This window comes from Dama dama, chromosome 17 (assembly GCF_033118175.1).
Source record: "Dama dama isolate Ldn47 chromosome 17, ASM3311817v1, whole genome shotgun sequence".
Lineage (NCBI taxonomy): Eukaryota > Metazoa > Chordata > Mammalia > Artiodactyla > Cervidae > Dama > Dama dama.
In genome coordinates, this window is record NC_083697.1 from 26265898 (window position 1) to 26289667 (window position 23770).

The window sequence follows — 23770 nt, forward strand, 5'->3', positions numbered from 1 at the left end:
TGAGACAGAAAAAATGCTTAGAGCACATTAAAAAAAAATTGGGGGCCTATATGGCATTGTGTCTGTGGTATCTTGGTTGTGGCAATCGCCTTCAAGTAGCTCACAGCACAGTATGCCTTTGAAGCTCATAAGAATCCTGGCATATGCTACTGCTTAATAGATATTCATTATGTGATTTGATACATAAATGCCCAATGAATGGAGAATATAGAGGGAACAAAAAAATTTGACCCAACACTTTTCCAGTGATTTCTCTGTAATTTTTTTCAAAATCTTATCAGAATAAGAAAATAATCTATGACTTTGTGAGAGTAGAAGCATATTTGAAAAGCAAACAATATAGAGAAAATGGAAAAGTAGTTGTTAAGTTGTTTTAATAATCATGTAAACTCTCCTTGCAAATGTTACAATCCCAAAATCGGTGGATTCTGAGTCATAAGATGAATAAGAGACATTGTGATTAAAATCAGTAAAGCTATTAAAGTATTTAAATGTTTAATTCTTTAAGAATCAAGTAACTGTTAGCCATAAAACTAAATAAGAGAACATCTGGAAAGCAAAGAGGTTGAAAGATTGGAGATTAAAAAAGCAAATGGGGTGCTTAGTGATACTGAGGGACTTCAGCAAATGAATATAGACCCATGTGAAAATAAATACAGAGTGTGTGTAATTACAATGAGCCCTAAGATGCATTTAGCATTTATATATCTCCTGGGAAGCTTGGTGAGTCAGAAACATAAAACCAAAGCAATGGGAGGCTATTAAAGTATTATTTCCTGTTGTACTGGAGAACTTGAGAAGAGAGTAAACATACCGATTACTTGCATGGCTGGTTCTACGTCTGTCGTGGCCTCTTCCAACAATGACAGCAGCTTGGCTGATATCTGATGCACCGATTCAATGTTGCTAAACAAGCTATCCACATCCAGCCGATCAACCTGAAGAAACACAAACGCTGAGCTCTGGCTGATGGAGAGAGAGTTGCCTGCTATTTAAGATGTGTCCTCCCGCTAAACAGTAAGCGTTTTATATGCCAGCCCATGCTGCTTTCATCAGCTGCTCCTGTAAATATTCTTATTTGGGATTCCTAGAGCAAATGTGCAGCTTTTCATGCAAGAGATTGGGATGGTGCATCCGTTGTTCCCTTCCTCTTTTTCTTTATTTTGACTTAATTTTAATGAGTTGAGTATAAGCCTATATATCCCCCTGTAAGAACCAAAGTGTGAAGAAGATTTGGGCTCCATAATTGGTATTTTATTAATTGCCGTCTATGAGGGTATGTATGAGTACATGTGAATTTAGAACATTTTACTGCTTATGCAGCAGAAGTCAGACCTTACTCTAGGCAAGTGACTATTTTCAAAGTTGTTTTAAAACCACAGATGTTCTGAAAGTGATGACAAGTAGATGTGCTGAGTTGTTTCCTGCTTTCTTTCCTTAAAAGAAATGTGAATGGAAATCTTCACCAAATATGTTCTACTAATTAAAGATTCATCATATTTTATAAATTCATGCACACCTTCAAAAGGGTTTCCCAGGTGGCACTAGTGGTAAAGAATCTGCCTGCCAATGCAGGAGATGCAGGTTTGATCCCTGGGTCCGGAAGATCCCCTGGAGAAAGAAATGACAACCCACTCCAGTATTCTCGCATGGAAATTTCTATGGACAGAGGAGCCCGGCTATAATCCTTGGGGTTGCAAAGAGTCGGACACAACTGAGTGACTAATTTATTCATTCTTTTACTAAATAATTCCTGAAGTCCTTTTATGTACCAAGAATTGCAATGGAGGCCAATCTCTGTCACAGGCATTGGATGATTAGTAAGTGATGGCCAATGATCCTAACCTATCCAGGAAGAGCATGATGAGCTATGTGCCAGATTTTGCTGGAGCCTACTCAAAATCTTTTTGTTGATTTTAAACCAAGTCTCATTTCATAATCAAACAGCATCTTGGTTCAGGCTCCACTGGGCTGCCACAGGGAAAAGGAGCAGATGTCTTTTATTCATGGTTTATTTTACACAAGGAATAGGTGGATAACTAAGTCATCGATAGTCAAATCATGGAGAAGCTTAAAAGATGAAAAACAGAATTACTGGTTCAAAACAAGGTTGACAAAATTAGGGGTGAGAGAGAAACAGCAAGTTCACCTAAGGATCAGAAGAAAAAGAGTCAAGAAATGAAGGGAATTTGGGAACAGGATATAGAATAAGAGACAGACCTTGAAGAATTCTTGGAAATGAAGGCCAACAATTGCCGCTTCTTTTCAATGCTTTCAACATCAGTTTCTTCTGTGAGTTAAGAAGCAACAGTTAGAACTGGACTTGGAACAACTGTTTCAAAAGTGGAGAAGGGGTATCACAAAGCTGTGTACTGTCACCCTGCTTATTTAACTTACATGCAGAGCACATTGTGCAAAATGCCAGGCTAGATGAATCACAAACTGGAATCAAGATTGCTGGTAGAAATATCAATAACCTCAGATATGCAGATGACACCACTCTAATGGCAGAAAGTGAAGAGGAAATAAAGAGCCTCTTGATGAGGGTGAAAGAGGAGAGTGAAAACGCTGGCTTAAAACTCAACGTTAAAAAAAAAATGAACATCATGGTATCTCATCCTATCACTTCATGGCAAATATTAAAAGTGGAAATAGTGACAGATTTTATTTTCTTGGGCTCCAAAATCACGCAGACAGTGACTTCAGCCATGAAATTAAAAGATGCGTGCTCCTTGGAAGGAAAGCTATGACAAACCTAGACAGCATATTCAAAAGCAGAAATATCACTTTGCCAACAAAGGTCCATATTGTCAAAGCTATGGTTTTTACAGTAGTCCTGTACGGATGTGAGTGCTGGACCATAAAGAAGGCTGAGTGCCAAACAATTGATACTTTTAAGCTGTGGTGTTGGAGAAGACTCTTGAGAGTCCTTTGGACAACAAAGAGATCAAATCAGACAATCCTAAAGGAAATAAACCCTGAATATTCATTGGAAGGACTGATGCTGAAGCTCCAATTCTTTGGTCACCTGATGCAAAGAACTGAGTCATTGGAAAAGACTCTGATGCTGGGAAAGATTGAAGGCAGGAGGAGGAGGGGCCGACAGAGGATGAGATGGCTGGATGGCATCACCGACTCAGTGGATGTGAATTTGAGCAAACTCTAGGGGATAGTGGAGGACAGGAAAGCCTGGCATGCTGCAGTCCATGGAGTTGCAAAGAGTAGGACATGACTTAGCAACTGAACAACAACAGTTTCTTCAGGTGTGTTGGATCTATTTAGGAGGCAGGGAGGAGGCAGGCTGCTCATTTTTTATCTCATCATTTTTTGGACATTGATCCCATTCTTGAAACCTTGTTCCCCAACTGGACATGGATATTAGTTTGATCGGGATGAAAGTGAAAGCCACTCAGTCCTGTCTGACTCTTTGTGACCCCATGGACTATACAGTCCATGAAATTCTCCATGGACTTTCACAGAGTCCATGAAATACTGGAGTGAGTAGGAGCCTTTCCCTTCTCCAGGCGGTCTTCCTAAGCCAGGTTGCAGGTGGATTCTTTACCAGCTGAGCTACTAGGGAAGCCCAAGTTGATCAGCATGTTCTGGTATTAAACATGAAAGTAATACTATATATTTGCACCTTGCTTAAAATTTTGTGACTATGTCAGTTGCCTCCTATGGAATATATTCTGGCTGGATATATGGATTTCAACCAACTTGGGAAATTCCTCACCTTACTATCATTAGTCTGGTCCTCAAGAAAACTATAAGACAGGGCACACATGGCTCTTCTGCCTAATATCTATGGGTTTTCAAGACTTTATTTTATATTAGTAAGTATGTTTAGTATTATACAAAATATCTAAAAGGCAGATAACAATCATATGACTTTTTGTTAATTATAACTTTAAATGACACATATCTCTTGAGTACCACGGATTTAACACATTCTTTTCTATGTATCGAGCATTAATTAAATCACAAAAGCATAACTTTGCATAGTGCAAAATATGTTTTACAGAAGTTCTGTATGAGTCAATTTTTTCTAGATTGATGGAGTCTAGATGTGCTAGTTTAACATTCTGTAAAATCATATTTTGAAATGAATCCTTCTAAAGTATCAAATTTCATCCCTAATTTACTTGTTTTATAAGGAAGTATTTCATATAGTGTACCCAATTATTTGACCATAAAAAAAGTTGATGCTAAAGAATTGATGCTTTCAAATTGTGGTGCTGGAGAAGACTCTTGAGAGTCCCTTGGACAGCAAGGAGGTCAAACCAGTCAATCCTAAAGGAAATCAACCTTGAATGTTCATTGGAAGGACTGATGCTAAACCTGAAGTTCTGATCGTTTGGCTTCCTGATGTGAAGAGCTGACTCACTGGAAAAGACCCTGATGCTGGGAAAGATTGACGGCAAGAGGAGAAGAGGGCGACAGAGGATGAGATGGTTGGATGGCATCACTGATGCCATCACTCAATGGACGTGAGTTTGAGCAAGCTCCGAGAGTTGGGGATGGACAGGGCCGCCTGGCGTGCTGCAGTCCGTGAGGGTCGCAAAGAGTCAGACTCACTGAGCAGCTATTTCATTTATTTGGGGGTCTTCATTCTGAAGAACATAAAGTGCTTCATATTTATTATTTCCTATATTGTTCCAACCTCTCTGTAAAATATGAATCAGTGTGAAAACAGGGAAATTCATGCAGAGTGAAGAGTTACCATGCCCCAAATTATGACGTTCAAGACAGAGTTTGAGCTGGAAATTGACCTTTTATTTCTATGCCACAGTCCATGACCAGCAATTACAAATAATAGAACACTTCATCATCTCTGTTTGGATTTTTTGGCTTGAAGTTTTCACCAATTTGTCACCTCTACAATTTATTTCTCAAGGTCAGAATCCCACATATCTAATTTATATTTTAAATTCATTTAGTAAGGATCTAACTCTGTATTCTATCTACAATCTGAGCTTGATGCAATGAATTCTAAATAACAAAAACATAGGTTTTGATTTCTTTCGTTTCTGAAGGACAGAAAGGATTAAAACATCAATTGGTACAGTTTCAATCACCAATATCACCATAGCCCATGGGGATATTATGAATCATGAGATGAATTCACATTTAGTCTCTACTATGCCAAGGAACAAACAAATGTCTCATCCAAATAGGCTTTTAAAACTGGTAGATGATTTTATAATTACTGACGTAAGTTCAAGGAAGCATTTGTATACATTTATTATTTACTAGAAATGGGCAGTACTCAGCCTAGGCTGAGTTATATTTTAAATGAAATAAAATTCACTTTTTTGATAAAGAGATTTAGTCTAAGTATACATTATTCTAAGCAAAGTCAATATAAAATCTTTTGAAAATACAAGACAGAAACATTAAAAGTCAGTGTTTTGGTGCCAGTTTAATTTTTTGTTTCACAAAAGTATTCATAGGATATACTTCAAATATAAGTTCCCATTACATTTAAATAATTGCTGTATGTATGGTTGCATGTATATGCAAAACTCCTCAGTTATAAGTGTCTAAGTAAAAGAAAACACATCATTAAAATTTTCTCAATTCAGAGACTGTAATCATAGGTGTAGAATTCCTTGTCACCACCAGCATCTTGTACTCACTCTTTTCAAAACTTACTTTGCGTTTTCCCACATTCACATCCCAGCCCAAGCTCTTTCTTTTGCTCACAAAGACTTTGCCCTCATATACCTTACAACACTCTGCCTGTCTGAATGAAATATGGTAACGGTAGTATTTGTCCAGTAGTTTTGCTCAGCTCCCTGTACTTTCTGTTGCTTCTGGGAGAAGCCATAGTTCCCCAGTTCTACCTGATCTGGTGGAATTGTCAGTCCTGGTGCCTGCCCCTGCCCAACTCCCTCCAGAGGTGAGCATGTGACCCACTGCCCATAGCAATTTGCCTAGGATGGCAGGTTCCTAAGCAGAGCCAGTGAGAATCTTCACTGATTTTTAATCAATGGTTGTTGGGAAATGGAAGGGCCTATATTACCAGCCCTAAGAATATAAGTTTCTGTCTTCAGCAGTCATCTTTGTGGAGAACTTGACTGCTGCAAAGTCAACACAGAGATGGAAACTAAATCTGACGTCATCATGTTAGCGCCTGTATCTACCTTGCCTAAAGCAAGACATCCTTATTATAGAAACTGATGAGCTGCTTTTTAAAATTCAAGCTAGTTGGAATTTTGTTTCCTGTAACTAACAGGGGACTAATACATTTCTCTTTATTCAGAAGTGAGCCAGAATCTCACTTCCTCTAAGAAATCTTTCCCGTTCCCTTTGTTGGAATTAACCTCTCCCTCTCCTGAGCTACCATGACTCTTGTTCTGATGACCCAGTGCTTATATTGAAGCCCATTTTATATTTAGGAGATATTTATTAATTTGTCTGTCTTTATGTAAAAGCTGCGAGTTCCTCCAGGACATTTGTCTTCGTGAGTTATTTGAATGCCCCACTGTTTCTAATACAGTGCTAGACTTCCACATAGTTACTCAATAAAAGTTTGACAATTTGAATTGAATTGAATCACTACAATTGAAATGATCTATTTTCTCTGTGGAAACCATCAAGAAATATCCTTTTTCTCCACTCTCCTGGGCCTTGAGTCACAAGTATGAGGAGATCAAAATGGTTTAAAGAAAAGAAATCAAAATCATCTCATTTGGTTGTTCAAAATATCACATTTAGTGGATATTTTATAATTTTCTGCTAAATTTTATCTGCAAAGAAAACTGTTGTGCTCAGTTTGGCCATTACTAAACCTGGAACATTTGCTAACAAAGGCTACACTTCCCCCTTCATTTACAGCTGGGAAATCCCTGTTTGTTGTCTTCTATTTAATGAGCCTTGGGACACTCAACCTAAACATAGTCACAGACAGGAAAAACCAAACCTTCTCAGGTGTTGTGCAAATGCCAACCACAAACACCTTTAAAAGGGAACATTGAAAAGAAGTTGAGAAACAAACTCTTAAAAAAATTTTTTTTCAGCAAAGTAGTTCATGTACACTGTAGAAAAATGGTTGCTCTAGTGGCAAAGAAACTGCCTGCCAATGCAGGAGACATAAGAGGCATAGGCTTGATCCCTGCGACAGGAAGATCCCTTGGAGAAGAAATGGCAACCCACTCTAGTACTCGTGCCTGGAGAACCCCATGGCCAGTGGAGACTGGCAGGCTACTGTCCATGGGGTTGCAAAGAGATAGATAACGGCTGAAGCAACTTAGCACACACAGATAACTAAAAGAAAGAAAATGCAATTGCATATAATTCTACCACACAGAAATAACCACTGACATTGTGAGGTATGTCCTGCCATATTGTTTTTCTCTGTGTGTGTGTACAACTGTACAAAAGATTTACATACTTTCAACCACGTTTTAAGTTGAGTTTTTTCAACTTAGTATAATATGAACATCTTTTCATGTCATTAATTTTTCACAATCACACTATTTTAAAAGTCAACATTATATGGAAATACTGTAGTCTATTTAATCAGTCATTAAATCTTTGAAATCTAGATAGATTGCTATTTTCACTATTATAAGAAGCTCTTCTGGCTAAAACCATATTCACACACCCCTGATTATTTCCTTATGATAAATTTGTTAAGTGTAATTATTGAGCTAAAGTTATTAATATTTCTTAAGGCTTTCTAACAAGTCTTGGCAAATTATATTAGCAATTACATTGTTTTCTTCTAAAAGCCAATGAATTAAAACCCCACAGTTGGATATTACTGCCCTGACCTCAATGTGGAAATGTATTTTAAGCTTTTAATTTGATAAGCAAAATCACACAACTTTAATGTTCAATGTATATACATACAACAGTTCTAGAAGAAGGAAGAAAATAAACAGCATTGCTTTTGAGGACTATGGTGATTGCCACCATCCAAATGTTTCCCTGGAAATTATTTCTAGAGAAGATTTCAATATTTCTATTTGATGTGGTTTGAGAATAAGTCTAGGTTCAATATGGGCTTCCCAGGTGGTAAAAAAAAATCCACCTGCCAATGCAGGAGACACAAGAGATGTGGGTTCAATCCCTGGGTTGGGAAGATCCCCTGGAGTAGGAAATGGCAACCTGCTCCAGTATTCTTGCTTGGAAAATTCCAGGGACAGAGGAGCCTGGTGGGCTACAGTCCATGGGTTGCAAAGAGCCAGACACGACTGAGCGAGCACACACACACACACACACACACACACACACAGTAGGTTCAATATAAGGTCCAACTCTGGACCCTGTATTAGAGTTCATATAGAGGAAATCCACCTTGGACATCATCTGACTCAGTCTCAGAAAACATGGGTCCTATCTGTTCTTCCTATAAGCCAGTTCCATTTACAGCATTATGGTGAAGCCTGGGCACAGTCACTAAATTAGTTTGCTTCATTATTAATGTTGAAAGCTAAAAGCCCAATGATACTAAGATTTTAACTGTTAACAGGTGAGAGTGGAAGAACAGTGAAAATGTATTAAAAACAACTCTTGGAAGCGGGGACCCAGTGGGGATGTTCTGAAAGGGAAGAACCATGTCTAGTTTTATGTTTTGGTGAGGCAAGTGAGAAGAGGAAGCCTTGTGAGACAGAAACTGCAGCAAGTGGGGAAGGATGATGCTGGCAGAAGGCCCTGGCAACCGCAGGGCTGGGATAATTATCTAATTACGATGGCATTTACTCAGATGGTTGGCTTCTAGATTGCAAAGCTTTTCAGGGTAAACTAGCCATTATTTCATCAGGTTTCTCAAAACTACTGATTTGTATGTGTGAACTTTCCTGCTGTGAAACTAGACTCTAAACTGGCTAATTGAGTCAAACTGCAAGTTGAGTCGCTATCACAGCTAGACAGCAAGCCTTTTCACTAATCTCGCAGTTAAATGCCCTAGTTACCTGACACCTGCCCGGAAACAGTCCCAGGCTGGGAGACATTCACGTGGAAAGGCCTGATCAGTGCAGAGAGTAAGGCTGGGACCCTGGGACAGACCCCTCAGGATGAGCCAGAGGAGGAGCAGAGCCAAGAAAGGTGAGTGAGGAGAGTCTTCATCAGACCAGAGACTGTGGTCAAATGTGAGAGCTTCTGGAGGCCTCTGACAAAGGAAGAGGATCGAGAAGTTCATCCCAAACTTTATTTTGACTAATAGCATGAAAGGAAGATGCTCAATTTGATATCTTGGATAAAAGGTGGAAAGTCGACCCACGGTTCCTGCTTTGTTTCTCGAATCTGCCTTAACTCAGGGACAGGCAGGAAAGAGTTACTTGATGGGGGCTGGAGGTGCTCTTTGGGCTTCCTGTCCTTTCCTGTTCAGGATTTTATATAAAATGTTCAGAGGACAAATAATCCTGCGAGGAATAGCCCTTCTGAGTTGACAGTTCGTAAATTTTGTGACCCTTTAGAAAATCTCTTTAAAAGTATAAACACCGAGTTATATTGTGAAAACACAAGAGAAAATAATTTGAAAACTGTTTGAATCACTGAAGTTATTTTAAAAAATGTAAAATTTTTATGCACCAAATTATACTTAAGGGCTTCTTGCTGAGCACAATTAATGGTGTAAACATTTTTGTGTTTTGATCTCTTGACTATTCATTGTGTGTGTGTAAACTTGTATGTTTATACTTTCTTCTCCCTGCACACTCAGACTCAGAGCTTATTAGGTATAAAAACCAACCAGTCAGAAACAACCAAACAAACAAACAAAATTATAATCTTTTCAACAGAACATCTATTTCCTTCAGATCTAATATCTGAAAGAAATCACTGATATTAGAAAGGACTGACTCAACATTGACCAATTATTTCCCCCTTAATAACACAATTGCAGAGTTCTAATTTTCAAGAACAGAACCAAAGACCAGGAGCATCCGTCAAGCCAGGTCTAACAGGAAATGGTGGCTGACACCCTGCACACAGGCCAACCGTCAGGCATGTTCCATACAGTGTCCTTGAGCTCCCAGTAGGATATGAGCCCCAAGTGGCCACAGAAGTAATCTGCTTACAAATGTTCCCTATTTGTCTTCCTTTCCCTGGCTCATTTCTCATTCCCTTCCTGCCCTTCCAGGGGTCATCTCCCCAATAAACAACTTGCTCTAAAATCTTTCTATTGGAGTTATTTGAGGGAACCCAGTGTAAGATAGCGTGAGGTGGCCAGGGAATATTTTATTGAGTAAAGGCTTGAAGGAGGTGAAGGAGTAAGCTTTGAAGTTATCTTGGGGAAGAATATTTAAGGCAAAGAAAACAGCAAGAGCAAAGAGCTTGAAACAGTGGTGCCCCTGGCCTAAGGATCACCAAGAAGGCAAGAATGTGGAAATAGATGAGGTCAGAGAGTGAAGGACTATCTCGTGTAGCACCATGTAGGTCACATAAAAATGTTAGATTTTGTTAGTAAGATGAAAAGTCATTTTGGATGGCTTTGAGTAGAAGAGGGATGGGCTCTGACTAATATTTTTTAAAAATTACTGTTTGGTTGAAACAAGGATGGAGAAGAGTTTCATCAGAAGGCAGATATAATAATCTAGGTGGTTATTGATAGGTTCTAGAATCAGAATGGAAGTAAAGGAGGAGGTGAGAAGTGGTCTGATTTTGGGTACATTTTGAAGGCAGAGCTAATAGCATTTGCTGATAGATTCGATAGACAGTTTGAAAGAAAAAGTCAAGAATGACTCCAGAGTTTTTGCCCAAGCAACTCCCCTCTCTACTTAGGAGAGAAAGACTGCAAGGGGAGCAAATTGCAAAGAGAAAATTAGGAACTCCGGTTTAACATTAAATTTACATTGTCTTGTAGATGATCACGTAGAGGTTTGAATGGGGAGATGAAAATAAGCAAAGCAAGCCTTCAGGGAAAATGTCCAGGCTGGAGATACAATTTGTCAACCATCAGCATGTAGATACAATTTAAAGGCATGAAACCAGATCAGATCCTCAACAGAGTGAATGGAGACAAAAGAGAGAAGAGGGCCGTGGACTGAGCCCTGAGCTACTTCAGCATTTATGGGTAAGGATCAACCTGCAGAAAAGACAAAAAAGATTGAGGAGGAGTCTTTGGAATAGTAAGGAGAAAAACATGGGTATGTAGAATCCTGGGACACAAAAAGAGATAGCTTTCCTATCAAATGCTGATATCATTTTTCTGCTAATGTCTAAAGCAACTGTTTACCGCATAAGTAATTAGCGTAACTAATAACAAACTGCCTTCTGTCGTGATCATTTATAGCACTGCTTTGAAACGTATCTTTGATTGTTACTTAGCTTTTTATGTGTTTATGAGTCATTTTCTTGACCATATTATAAACTCTTTTAGGGCAGGATCATGACATAAATTTCCATGATTTCCATGCAGAATTCAACAAAGGGCCTAGACACTTTACAAACATTTAATGTTTTAATTTGCATATTCAACTAAAATGTTCCATTCTACATGAAATATTGCCTGCTTAATCTATCTGGAAGTGATCTGTCCCCTCTGTGAACTCCAACTGCATTTATTGTCTGCACTTATCAATTGTTGCTTTGCATTCCAAGTTATCTTTTCATAGCTATGAATCTTGTCACCTCTAACTAGGGATTCTTAACACCTCTAACTAGTCTTTCAATGATGAACGATGAGTCTCACATGTCTTTGTGTACTCCAAATAACCTCAAATTATTAACTCATGTAATCAATGATCTTGTCTGAATCTAAAGTACCCTAAATAAGTGTTATTAATAAATACATGTTTCCCCAATATATACTTCCTTTCTGACCTAGTATTTTTTCTTTGGAATCCAGGATTCATGGCCATAGGCACAGCAATGTTCATCTATGCTTAGCTCACATATACAGAAAGTTGCTCCACATCTCTGGTATCCTGTTAGGGAGGTTTAATAGCATCATTATAATAATCAGAGCCACTGAAATTTTGTTGCTTATTTTTACAGGTAAAAGCAAATTAAAATAGTGCTTTATGCATCTTAGTTCTGAGCAGTGAGATGATGAGCAAGATCTTGTTACTCAGGCTGAAGGGATGACTTTCCTAGATATTAAAATAGATTTTGCGTATCACATCTCTCCTTTTTTCAATTTTGAGCTTTTCAGCCCCTGCACTGAAATGGAAATGCATTCATTTATCTCCTCACTTGGCCTATCAGGTTTCGATCTGGACAATAGATTATAAAACTTAGAGAAAACTGTAGTTGCCTTAAAACGAAGCTTATGAGGAGATTAAAAATGTAACGAACAGGGGGAGAGTTTCCATCATAAAACTGTAATTGAAGGAATTTTAAAAATCCCTTATTTTTTGAGCTGAGGCCTTCTGAACAAGCAAAGATAAGAGCTTTTCTTACCTATAAAAAGAAGTTTCACATACTGGAATATTGATGTATCACTTCCATACCCAACTAAATCTGAATCCAATCTGACAGCAAACTGTCTTCCAAGATGACAAAACAGAAAGGTCCCTCCCAGGGAAAATCTGAACAGTGATGACTCAATGTCAGTTACATATTGTATATTAACACAGTGACCTTGTGCTTGGCAGCACTGTTTACTTATGTGATTTTTATTTTTAAATTTAATGTTCCACAACTATAGCCTTTTCCAATCTGATTGACAAACTTTTTAAAAAATGAGGAAAACTTCATTGACTTTCTTCCCCGCTTTTCTAAGTGGCATCAATTATTTGACCTTATAATGGAGGAACAAAGTCCAGATGATGTAATAAATGTTGAGATTCCACAATGAGTGTAAAAATGAAGTCTTTGATCTTAAAGAATAGGGAGTTCTAATGTGGCCATATAGATCATGAGATTCTTGATTGTGATGTGATCTTAGTAACTATGAAAATCAGTACTTTTTTAAGTTTTTAAATTTTTTAAATGTATATATGTATGTATTTTTGGTTGCGCTGGGTCTTCACTGCTGTGCGCAAGATTTCTCTGGTGCAGTGAGTGAGGGTCACTCTCTAGTTGTGGTGCATGGGCTTTTCATTGCCCTGGCGTCTCCTGTTGCAATCACAGGCTCTGGGCATTTAGGCTCAGTAGTTGCAGTTCGTGGACTCTAGAACGTGGACTCGGTAGGTAGCTGTGGCACACGGGCTTAGTTGCCCCTCAGCATTTGAATCTTCCTGGACCAGGATCAAACCCATGTCCCCTGCATTGGCAGGCAGATTCTTAAATACTGGACCACTAGTGAAGTCCGAAAATCAGTATATTCAGAGGATTGAAGAATATGTGTATCAATGCCTCTAGCAGATTTCCAGCAAAAGTATAGTATTTTAAAGTCAGCACATTAGCTCAGAAAAGTCAGTACAAAGCAGAATCAGAAATTCAAATGCATTTCTGAGTCATTGCTCCCAGCATCTCAATTATAGGTAGTAGGAATTGCTTTGATTTACTCAGATTTTTATTTAATATAGCAATTAAAATAAAGTGCTGTGTTTTCTGACTCTCTGGGCAGCTTTTGTTTTTACATTATTAGCCCGGCTTTTATCTCTGCACTCACTCTGTGAAGTCTTGTTACTGAGAAGTTTGATCATAGGAGGTGATGGACTCTACAGGGGAAAGGACTAGATTGAGAAGGAGGTAGAAGTGGACAGAGGGACCTTAGTTGACTTTTCCCTCCCTTTGTTTTAAAATATAGAAGGATTTCTAGTATTCTAAGCATAGCACAAGAAAGAGCCAACATATGTGGGAGATTATTAAATAGTAAAAATTTTCTTATAAACAACTTAATATATATCCTTGTTCTAAAAATGTAGTCTTTTCCTCCCTGAAATCACAATAAAAAGAGAATTAATTGGAAAGTTTGGCAAAGTAAATAAGGTAGAGTCATAGAAAAGGGTTTTATTCTTGCATATAAAATTTTACATGTATATTAAAAGGATAATATAGTTTAAAAAGAGAAAGAAAAAAAATAAGGGCATTAAAATTTTAAATTTAACTTTTTATTTTGAAATAATGGTAAATTCACATGCAACTGTTAAAAAAAATAGAGGGATGACCTTTACAAATTCCTCTAATTATAATATCTTACAAGACTATGTGTGTGTTGAATTTTGATATATTATAGAGCATATCCACTGGATCATCAAAAAAGCAAGATAGTTCCAGAAAAACATCAACTTCTGCTTAATTGACCATGCCAAAGCCTTTGACTATGTGGATCACAACAAACTGTGGAAAATTCTTAAAGAGATTGGAATACCAGACCACTTAACCTGCCTCCTGAGAAATCTGTATGCAGGTCAAGAAGCAACAGTTAGAGCTAGACGTGGAACAACAGACTGGTTTCAAATAGGGAAAGGAGTACATCAAAGTTGTATATTGTCACCCTGCTTATTTAACTTACATGCAGAGTACATCACGAGAAATGCTGGACTGGATGAAGCAGAAGCTGGACTCAAGATTGCAGGGAGAAACATTAATACACAGATACGCAGATGACACCACCCTTATGGCAGAAAGCGAAGAAGAACTAAAGAGCCTCTTGATGAAAGTGAAACAGTAGAGTGAAAAAGTTGGCTTAAAGCTCAACATTCAGAAAATTAAGGAAACAGTGACAGACTTTATTTTTTTGGGCTCCAAAATCACTGCAGATGGTGACTGCAGCCATGAAACTAAAAGCTGCTTCCTCCTTGGAAGAAAAGCTATGACCAACCTAGACAGCATATTAAAAAGCAGAGACATTACTTTGCCAACAGAGGTCCATCTATTCAAAGCTATGGTTTTTCTAGTAGTCATGTATGGATGTAAGAGTTGGATCATAAAGAAAGCTGAGTGCTGAAGAATTGATGTTTTTGAACTGTGGTGTTGGAGAAGACTCTTGAGAGTCCCTTGGACTGCAAGGAGATCCAACCAGTCCATCCTAAAGGAAATCAGTACTGAATATTCATTGGAAGCACTGATGCTGAAGCTGAAGCTCCAATATTTTGGCCACCTGATTTGAAGAACTGACTCATTTGAAAAGACCCTGATGCTGGGAAAGATTGAGGGCGGGAGGAGAAGGGGACGACAGAGGATGAGATGGTTGGATGGCATCACTGACTCGATGGACTTGAGTTTGAGTAAACTCCGGGAGTTGGTGATAGACAGGGAGGCCCGGCGTGCTGCGGTTCATGGGGTCGCAAAGAGTCGGACATGACTGAGCAACTGAACAGAACTGAACTGATAGAACATATTATGAATGGAATATGGTGATTGCTTGCATATATAAGACATGTCTATGAAAAATCAATATCTTGATTCTACTTGTCAGGGCAATTTCATGGAAGAGATGAGGTTGATTTTTAAGAAAGTTATAAACCACAGCAAGATCCTCTATGACCCACCTCCCAGAATATTGGAAATAAAAGCAAAACTAAACAAATGGGACCTAATGAAACTTAAAAGCTTTTGCACTACAAAGGAAACTATAATTAAGGTGAAAAGACAGCCCTCAGATTGGGAGAAAATAATAGCAAATGAAGCAACAGACAAAGGATTAATCTCAAAAATATACAAGCAACTCCTGAAGCTCAATTCCAGAAAAATAAATGACCCAATCAAAAAATGGGCCAAAGAACTAAACAGATTTTTCTCCAAAGAAGACATACAGATGGCTAACAAACACATGAAAAGATGCTCAACATCACTCATTATTAGAGAAATGCAAATCAAAACCACAATGAGGTACCATTACACGCCAGTCAGGATGGCTGCTATCCAAAAGTCTCCAAGCAATAAATGCTGGAGAGGGTGTGGAGAAAAGGGAACCCTCTTACACTGTTGGTGGGAATGCAAACTAGTACAGCCGCTATGGAAAACAGTGTGGAGATTTCTTAAAAAACTGGAAATAGAACTGCCATATGACCCAGCAATCCCACTTCTGGGCATACACACTGAGGAAACCAGATCTGAAAGAGACACGTGCACCCCAATGTTCATCGCAGCACTGTTTATAATAGCCAGGACATGGAAGCAACCTAGATGCCCATCAGCAGATGAATGGATAAGGAAGCTGTGGTACATATACACCATGGAATATTACTCAGCCATTAAAAAGAATTCATTTGAACCAGTCCTAATGAGATGGATGAAGCTGGAGCCCATTATACAGAGTGAAGTAAGCCAGAAAGATAAAGAACATTACAACATACTATCACATATATATGGAATTTAGAAAGGTGATAACGATAACCCTATATGCAAAACAGAAAAAGAGACACAGAAATACAGAACAGACTTTTGAACTTTGTGGGAGAATGTGAGGGTGGGATATTTCAAAAGAACAGCATGTATACTGTCTATGGTGAAACAGATCACCAGCCCAGGTGGGATGCATGAGACAAGTGCTCCGGCCTGGTGCACTGGGAAGACCCGGAGGAATCGGGTGGAGAGGGAGGTGGGAGGGGGGATCGGGATTGGGAATACATGTAAATCCATGGCTGATTCATATCAATGTATGACAAAACCCACTGGAAAAAAATAATAATAATAATAAAAAAAAAATAAAACCCAAACAAAAAAAAAAAAAAAAAAAGAAAGTTATGGATAGTCAACTAAGGTGGAATATGTTTGAGGCCTAGAATACAATCTGAAAAATTTGGAAGTTAACAGATACATGAAGAGTAGCTGGGAGTTTCTATGAGACCAGAATTATCCTAATGCCAAAACCAAACAAGAAAAGAAAACTATGGTCCAGTATCTCTCATGAAGAGGGAAGCAAAAATCACCAACAAAATATTAGGAAATCAAATTTTAAAATACATAAAAAGGATTATACATTATAACTGAGTGGGATTTATCCCAGGTATGCAGTAACAGTTCAATAGTCAAAAATCAGTTAATATAATCCAACACATCAGTGGGCTTCCCTTGTGGCTCAGCTGGTAAAGAATCCCCCTGCAATGTGGGAGACCTGGGTTCGATCCCTGGGATGGGAAGATCCCCTGGAGAAGGGAAAGGTTACCTACTCCAGTATTCTGGCCTGGAGAATCCCATGGACTGTATAGTCCATGGGGTCACAAAGAGTTGGACACAACTGAGTGACTTTCACTATCACATCAGCAGATTAAAAAAGGGAAAAAAATCATATGATCATATGATAGATACAGAAAAAGCATTTGTCAAAATCCAATGTCAAAGAATTGATGCTTTTGAACTGTGGTGTTGGAGAAGACTCTTGAGAGTCCCTTGGACAGCAAGGAGATCCAACCAGTCCATCCTAAATGAGATCAGTCCTGAGTATTCATTGAAAGGACTGATACTGAAGCTGAAACTCCGATACTTTGGCCACCTGATGTGAAAAACTGACTCATTGGAAAAGACCCTGATGCTAGGAAAGATTGAAGGAAGGAGGAGAAGGGGATGACAGATGCTGAGATGATTGGATAGCATCACCAACTTAATGGACTTGAGTTCGAGTAAACACCGGGAGTTGGTGATAGACGGGGAGGCTTGGCATGCTGCAGTCCATGGGGTTGCAAAGAGTCGGACGTGAGTGAGCGACTGAACTGAACTGAACTGAATGTCCATTCATGATTTAAAAAAACCTCTCAATAAACTAGGAATAGAGAGGTATTTCTTCAACTTGATAAAGAATATCTATACAAAGCCTACAGCTAACTTAATGGTGAGAAGCTTGAAGCATATTTACTAAGATCAGGTGCAAGGCAAGAGATGTTCCCTCTTATCACACATTTTCCATGTTGTACTGGAAATTCTAGCTAATGCACTAAGACAGAGGAAATGAAAGGTATACAGACTGGGGAGTAAGACATAAAACTGTCTTTACTCATAGATTACACTACTGTCTATGTAGTAATACAAATTAATCAACCAAAAATCCTCCTGGAATTAATAAGTGATTACAGCAAGATTGCAGTTACAGGGTTAATAGACAAAAGTTAATTGCTTTTCTATACACCAGCAATGAACAAGTGGAATTTGGAATTAGAAACACACCACCATTTACACTAGCATTCCCCAAATGAAATATTTAGATATAAATCTAACAATATATGTACAGGACCTGTACAAGGAGAACTAAAAACTCTAATGAGCTAAGAACTAAATAAATGGAAAGACAGTCCATGTTCATGGATTGGAAGACTTGACATTATCAAGATGTCACTTCCCCCCAACTTGATCTATAGCTTCAATACAAGTGTAATCAAAATTCCAACAGTTCTTTTGTGGATATTGATAAACTGATTTCAAAGTTTATATAGTTTATATGAAGAGACAAAAGACCCAGAATAGCCAACATAATATTAAAAGAGAACAAAGTTGGATATCTGACTTCAAGACTTACCACTGAGCTACAGTAAATCAAGATAGTATGGTATTAGTACAAGAAGAGACACATAGATTAATAGAAGAGCCCAGAAGTAGAGTCATACAAATATAGTTAACTTATCTTGGACAATGGAATAAAGGAAATACTGTGGAGCAAAGATAGTCTTCTCAAAAAGTGGTGCTGAAACAACTAGACATTCAGTTGTGAAAAAATGAATCTAGACACACAGTTTACCCTCTTCACAAATTTAACTTAAAGTGGATCACAGAACTAAAAGTAAAATGCAAAACTAAGAAAAACACCTCACATAGGAGAAAACTAGATAACTTTGAGTATAGCAATGACTTTTTAGGTACATCAACAAAGGCTTGACCCATGAAAGAAATAGTTGATACATTGGACTTTATTAAAATTAAAAAAACCATGAAAGAGCAGGAGAGTGAGAAGACAAGCCATAGACTAGGAAAAATATTCCCAAAGACACATCTGGCAAAGGACTATTAATCAAATATCAAAGAACTGTTAAAACTCAGTAACAGAAAAACAAACAAACCACTTAAAAAATGAGCCAAAAGTATTAATGGACATCTCACCAAAGAAGATCTCTGGATGACAAATAAGCATATAAAAAAATGCTTGGCATCATATGTTACTGGGGAAATGCAAATTAAAACAATGAGACACTGTTAGAATGGCCAAAATCCAGAATACTGATAATACTAAATGCTTGTGAGAATATGATGCAACAGCAACTCTCAACCATTGCTGGCACAAATGCAAAATAGTACATTCACTTTGGGAGACAATTTGGTGGTTTCTTACAAAACTCATCATATTGTTACCATATGATCGTGTGATCACATATGATCGTGATCATGTGTCTTGGTTTTCACCCAAGTGGACTCAAAACTCATGTCCCCACAAAACTGCACAATGTTGTTCTAGCAGCTTCATTCATAATTGTCAAAGCTTCGAAGCAACCACGATGCCCTTCAGTAGGTGAATGTATAAACAAAGTGTGGTACATCCAAACAATGGAATACTCTTCAGTCCTAAAAGAAAATGAGCTATCAGGCCATGAAAAGATGAGAAGGAATCCTAATTACATATTACTAAGTGAAAGAAGTCAATCTGAAAAGACTACATACTGTGTGATTACAACTGTAGGACATTCTGGGAATAAGAGAGGATTTTTAGGGCAGTAAAAATACTCTCCATGATACCATAATGACATGTCATTGTACATTTGTAAGATTCCACGTGTGTGCATGTGCTAAGTAGCTTCAGTTGCGTCAGACTCTGCAACACCGTGGACCACAGCCGGTCAGGCTCCTCTGTCCGTGGGATGATACTAAAAGTGAACCATCACGTGAACTATGGACTTTGGGTGGTAATGATATATCAGTGGGCTAATACTCTTCAGTTGTAACACAACTAACACTCTGGTGTCAGAGTAACAAAACTAACGCTCTGGTGGCAGATATTGATGATGGGGGAAATTATACATGGTGTCAGACCAATGCAGGAAATCTCCCCTCAAGTTTGCTATGAACCAAAAGTGCTCTTAAAAAAAAAGTCTTTAAAAAAAGAGTAGCTGGATAATATAAAAAAAAACAGGAGGGGAAAAAAATCACGTGGTTGCCTGTTAAAAATGAATGACTTATTTTTGGCAACAGTTAAAGTCTTCTAGTGCAGGTGACAGCTAGAGAAGACAATTTTGACAAGAGTCCTTCTATGACACTTCAAAATTCATGACAAAAAATATTTGCTCACCTATGATTTCCTCTATTTGTTATGTAGGCAAAGTTTTAACAAATAGCTTTGAGAAGTCTAATTTATCTACCTATTGATCTATAAGGGTTTCCCTGGTGGCTATATATTGATCTATAAATGAAATATATAAATGAAAAATATAAATAAGATATATATAAATGATATACATTGATCTATAAGTGAAAACTGGGTATATTTTAATAATTATTAGATAAAATATTTCTGTCTTGGTTCTTTTATCTTGTTTTTTAGTGAATTATCATGATCATAATTCTGCTCTTTGTTCAGTGAAATTGGTAAAATTTCATTACACGTCATTGTCTAAAATCCTCTTAAGGAGAAGTGGATGTCTAAGAGCTGGGCTGAGTGGGGATTAGGGAGGAGATTCAGACAGAACTAAGGTAATCTCAGGACTTCCCTGTTGGCTCAGATGGTAAAGAATCTGCCTGCAATGCAGGAGACCTGGGTTCGATACCTGGAGAAGAATATAGCTACCCACTCCAGTATTCTTACCTGGAGAATTCCATAGAGCAGCCTGGCAGGCTGCAGTCCATGGGGTCACAGAGGTCAGACATGACTGAGTGAAGAGTTTGGTGGTGGTTTTGGAAGGGTAATCTCAGAGAGTGCATCCAAGGAGCAAAACTAAAATTGAGAGACAAGCAGGCTGTCCAGCGGGTCGGCTACACAGCCTCTGTGCTCTCTAACTCCTGGGAGCACCTTTCACCCAAAGAGCCATCCAAGGGCTGCATATTGAGGTAGAACCCAGCTTTGAGGGGTCAAGGCAGATACCAGTTATGTCAAACCAGAGACCTCAGATGAGAGGGCAAGCTTGAGAAATTCCCAGAACATGTACTGAAGCTGCAGTCCCTTTCATGTAGGACAGCAATGGACTCATTCTGGTGAAGAGGGAGTCCTTAAAAATATGGGCACTTGAGACTTCCCTGGAGGTCCAGTGGTTAAGACTTCGTGGTTCCACTCCAGAGATTGGTTTGATCCCGAGTTGAGGAACTAGGATCCCACATGCCACGTAGTATGGCCAAAATAAATACAGCAAACTCCAAAGGAAAATAAAAATCACTCATCAAACTACAATGTAATAACTACAGCTTAAAATTCACAGGACAGCAACTGAGCCATGACCATCTTTTTGCTGTGTGCACGCTTAGTCACTCAGTAATGTCTGACTCTTTGTGACCCTACAGATCATAGCCTGCCAGTGTCCTCTGTTCATGGGATTCTCCAGGCAAGAATACTGGAGTGGGTTGCCATGCCCTCCTTCCGGGGATCCTCCCGACCTGGGGATCAAACTCACGTCTCTTATGTCTCTTGCATGGGCAGGTGGGTTCTTTACCACTAGCTCCACCTGGGAGACCCACATACAGATTTCCATGGCATTGCCATATTTGAACAGTATTCTTATTACTGTCTTGCATTTACATCCTCCTCCTCCCTGGCTCCTTTCAGAGATGATTTGATCTACTCTATGTTCTCTCCTTACGCATAAGCTTCTCTATCAGGGTTGATGCCATAGTTTAAGCTAGAGCAGCTTCACTCAGGTGGAGCAGGAAGCTGAATTCCCTGGGCCTCGTGGTCCCTTCCCTCTCTTGCACTTTGAAAACAAAGGGCAGGTTAAGGATTTGTCTTAATTCCTTGTCTTTTGTGTTCTCCTATTCCAGGCCTGCCCGTACCCACTTTGGACCCTGAAGGAGAGGGTTTTGGTAGGATGTCAGTACGGTGCGTCAGAGGCCACATATGTCACACAGTACAGTTGCCATCACAACACCTAGACTTGTATGAATACACCGGTAGGCACCATTTTCCACTTGAGGGCCCTCCATCCAGAGAGAGCTTGATATTGTTCTCAAATGTATGGTCCTTCAATAAAGAAAATAAAATATTTCTCCATTTATATTAGTACTTGTTATTTGTGGTTTAAAATAAAACATGTAAATAAACTTTTCAGGGGGAAAAGTTTCCATAAGGGTATATATATACATATGGTATGATTACAGTATCATGAAATATTTGGGTATGTTCATATATGTCTAGACAATAAACTAAAATATTTATAGTGCTTATTTCTAAGTGGTAAAGCTATACGTGTCTATTGTCTTCTATATATTTTTTCAAATGAAAATTATTTACAAAATTGCTGCCATAAAGAGCATCCCAATTTTAACAGGAAATTGCAACTGAGCTCTTGTCATGACAAAATGATTTGTCCTCTTTTCATAAAATACGAAAAGTCAAGTGTAAGTTCACACAATTAGAACAGATATGAACAAATCCAAAATAAATACACATAACTTTCTTGTTACATAAATGAAAACAGACTAAATGTATATTCAAATATATACACATAAATAGAATATCCTTGGAAGGGTAAAAAGAAGCTGCTAATGATGTTTGCCTCTAGAAAATGAAACTGAATAACTGTAAGATGTTACTGTGTCCTTGAGATCTTTGGTATTTTTGTATTTTGTGTATTTCACAAATTAAAAAAAAAAGTAAAAACATGTATTTAAATTCCTCTGACTATTCTTTTCAATCACTTGTTGGTCCTTTCCTTACACAGAAAACTGTGTTCCATTGTTAGATTCCAGACAGTCGTCTGTACCCTGATTCACTCAAGCAAGTTCACTCAGATAAGCAGAGGGCTTTTCTCAGTTTTCAACTTCCTTCTTCCAATTTTCACTCTTATAAACTGGCTTGCTTCTTCTGGGGCTGAGAAGACATGAATCAGCTGCATAGAGAGGAGACATGGAGGGAGCACAATGCGGTGAAGAGTCTTCTCAGCAAGAGAAGGCATCCATCACATGACTTCCCAAAGTCCCCTCCAGCCTAACCTGTACATGTGAAATATTTATTTATGCTGCCTCTGGTTTAGCTAAGCATGGTTTGATCATTTCCATAGTAACATGAAAACTATGTATTAATGTCTAAATTTTGACACTATCTAATGACAGGTGGCCTATGTGCAAAGTTCATGGTATTGAAACAGGACAGATAGGAGTGAATGTACAAGGACAAGGTGGTAAAGTTAATGGGTTGGTGGTGTAAATTAACTACCTCAGCATGCATAGACATGTTTGTAAGAATCCTCTGAATTCCTGAACATGTGTTTTACTTAACCAAAGCTTAAAAGCATAATGAAGTGGGGAAAAGGTGCATCTGACATGAGAAACCATGTTTCTGAGAAACCCCCAATGATTGCTATTATAGCATTAGTGGAGAGGACATAGACTACTGGACTGAAGCTAAATTCCACAAAGAGGAAGGCAGAGAGCACTGAAAGACAACTAAACATTGGGAAGTGCCGGATGTGAAAAATCAACAAGCTATAAATAGAATGACAAAGGAAATATTAGTCAGAATTATGAGAATGGTAATTCAAAGTATTAAGAGCCAAAGTTAAACATGCCAAGTAAATAAACATGTTACATAACAGAAACATTTTATTTAACGTGGTCTGAAGCATCAAGTCTTAGCATTGCTCCTAAGAGTTACACAGGAAGCAAAAAAAATAAGACAACAGAAGTGAAAACACAAGCAAAAGTTAAAGAGCATACCCAGGTGTATAGCTCAGCAATGGCATGTATTCTGGTGGCACCAGTTTAATTCACCAGTGTTGCTGATGGTTTAAAATTGAAAACAGTCTAAACAAATGTCTTATTCCATTTGATTAAAAAAATGATTAATTCAAAGGAAGGCATTTTCTTG

The 23770-nt window shown here is 38.3% G+C and overlaps 1 protein-coding gene across 1 annotated transcript in view; it reads right to left on the bottom strand.

The window, feature by feature from the left end:
* The window catches only part of ARHGEF38 (Rho guanine nucleotide exchange factor 38), a 141170-nt gene that overhangs the window by 69313 nt on the left and 48087 nt on the right, over positions 1-23770 (bottom strand). Inside the window, exon 3 of the mRNA XM_061164270.1 lies at positions 815-938. Within this exon, the coding sequence (XP_061020253.1) occupies positions 815-938 (124 nt within the window). The remainder of the gene's footprint in view (positions 1-814; positions 939-23770) is intronic.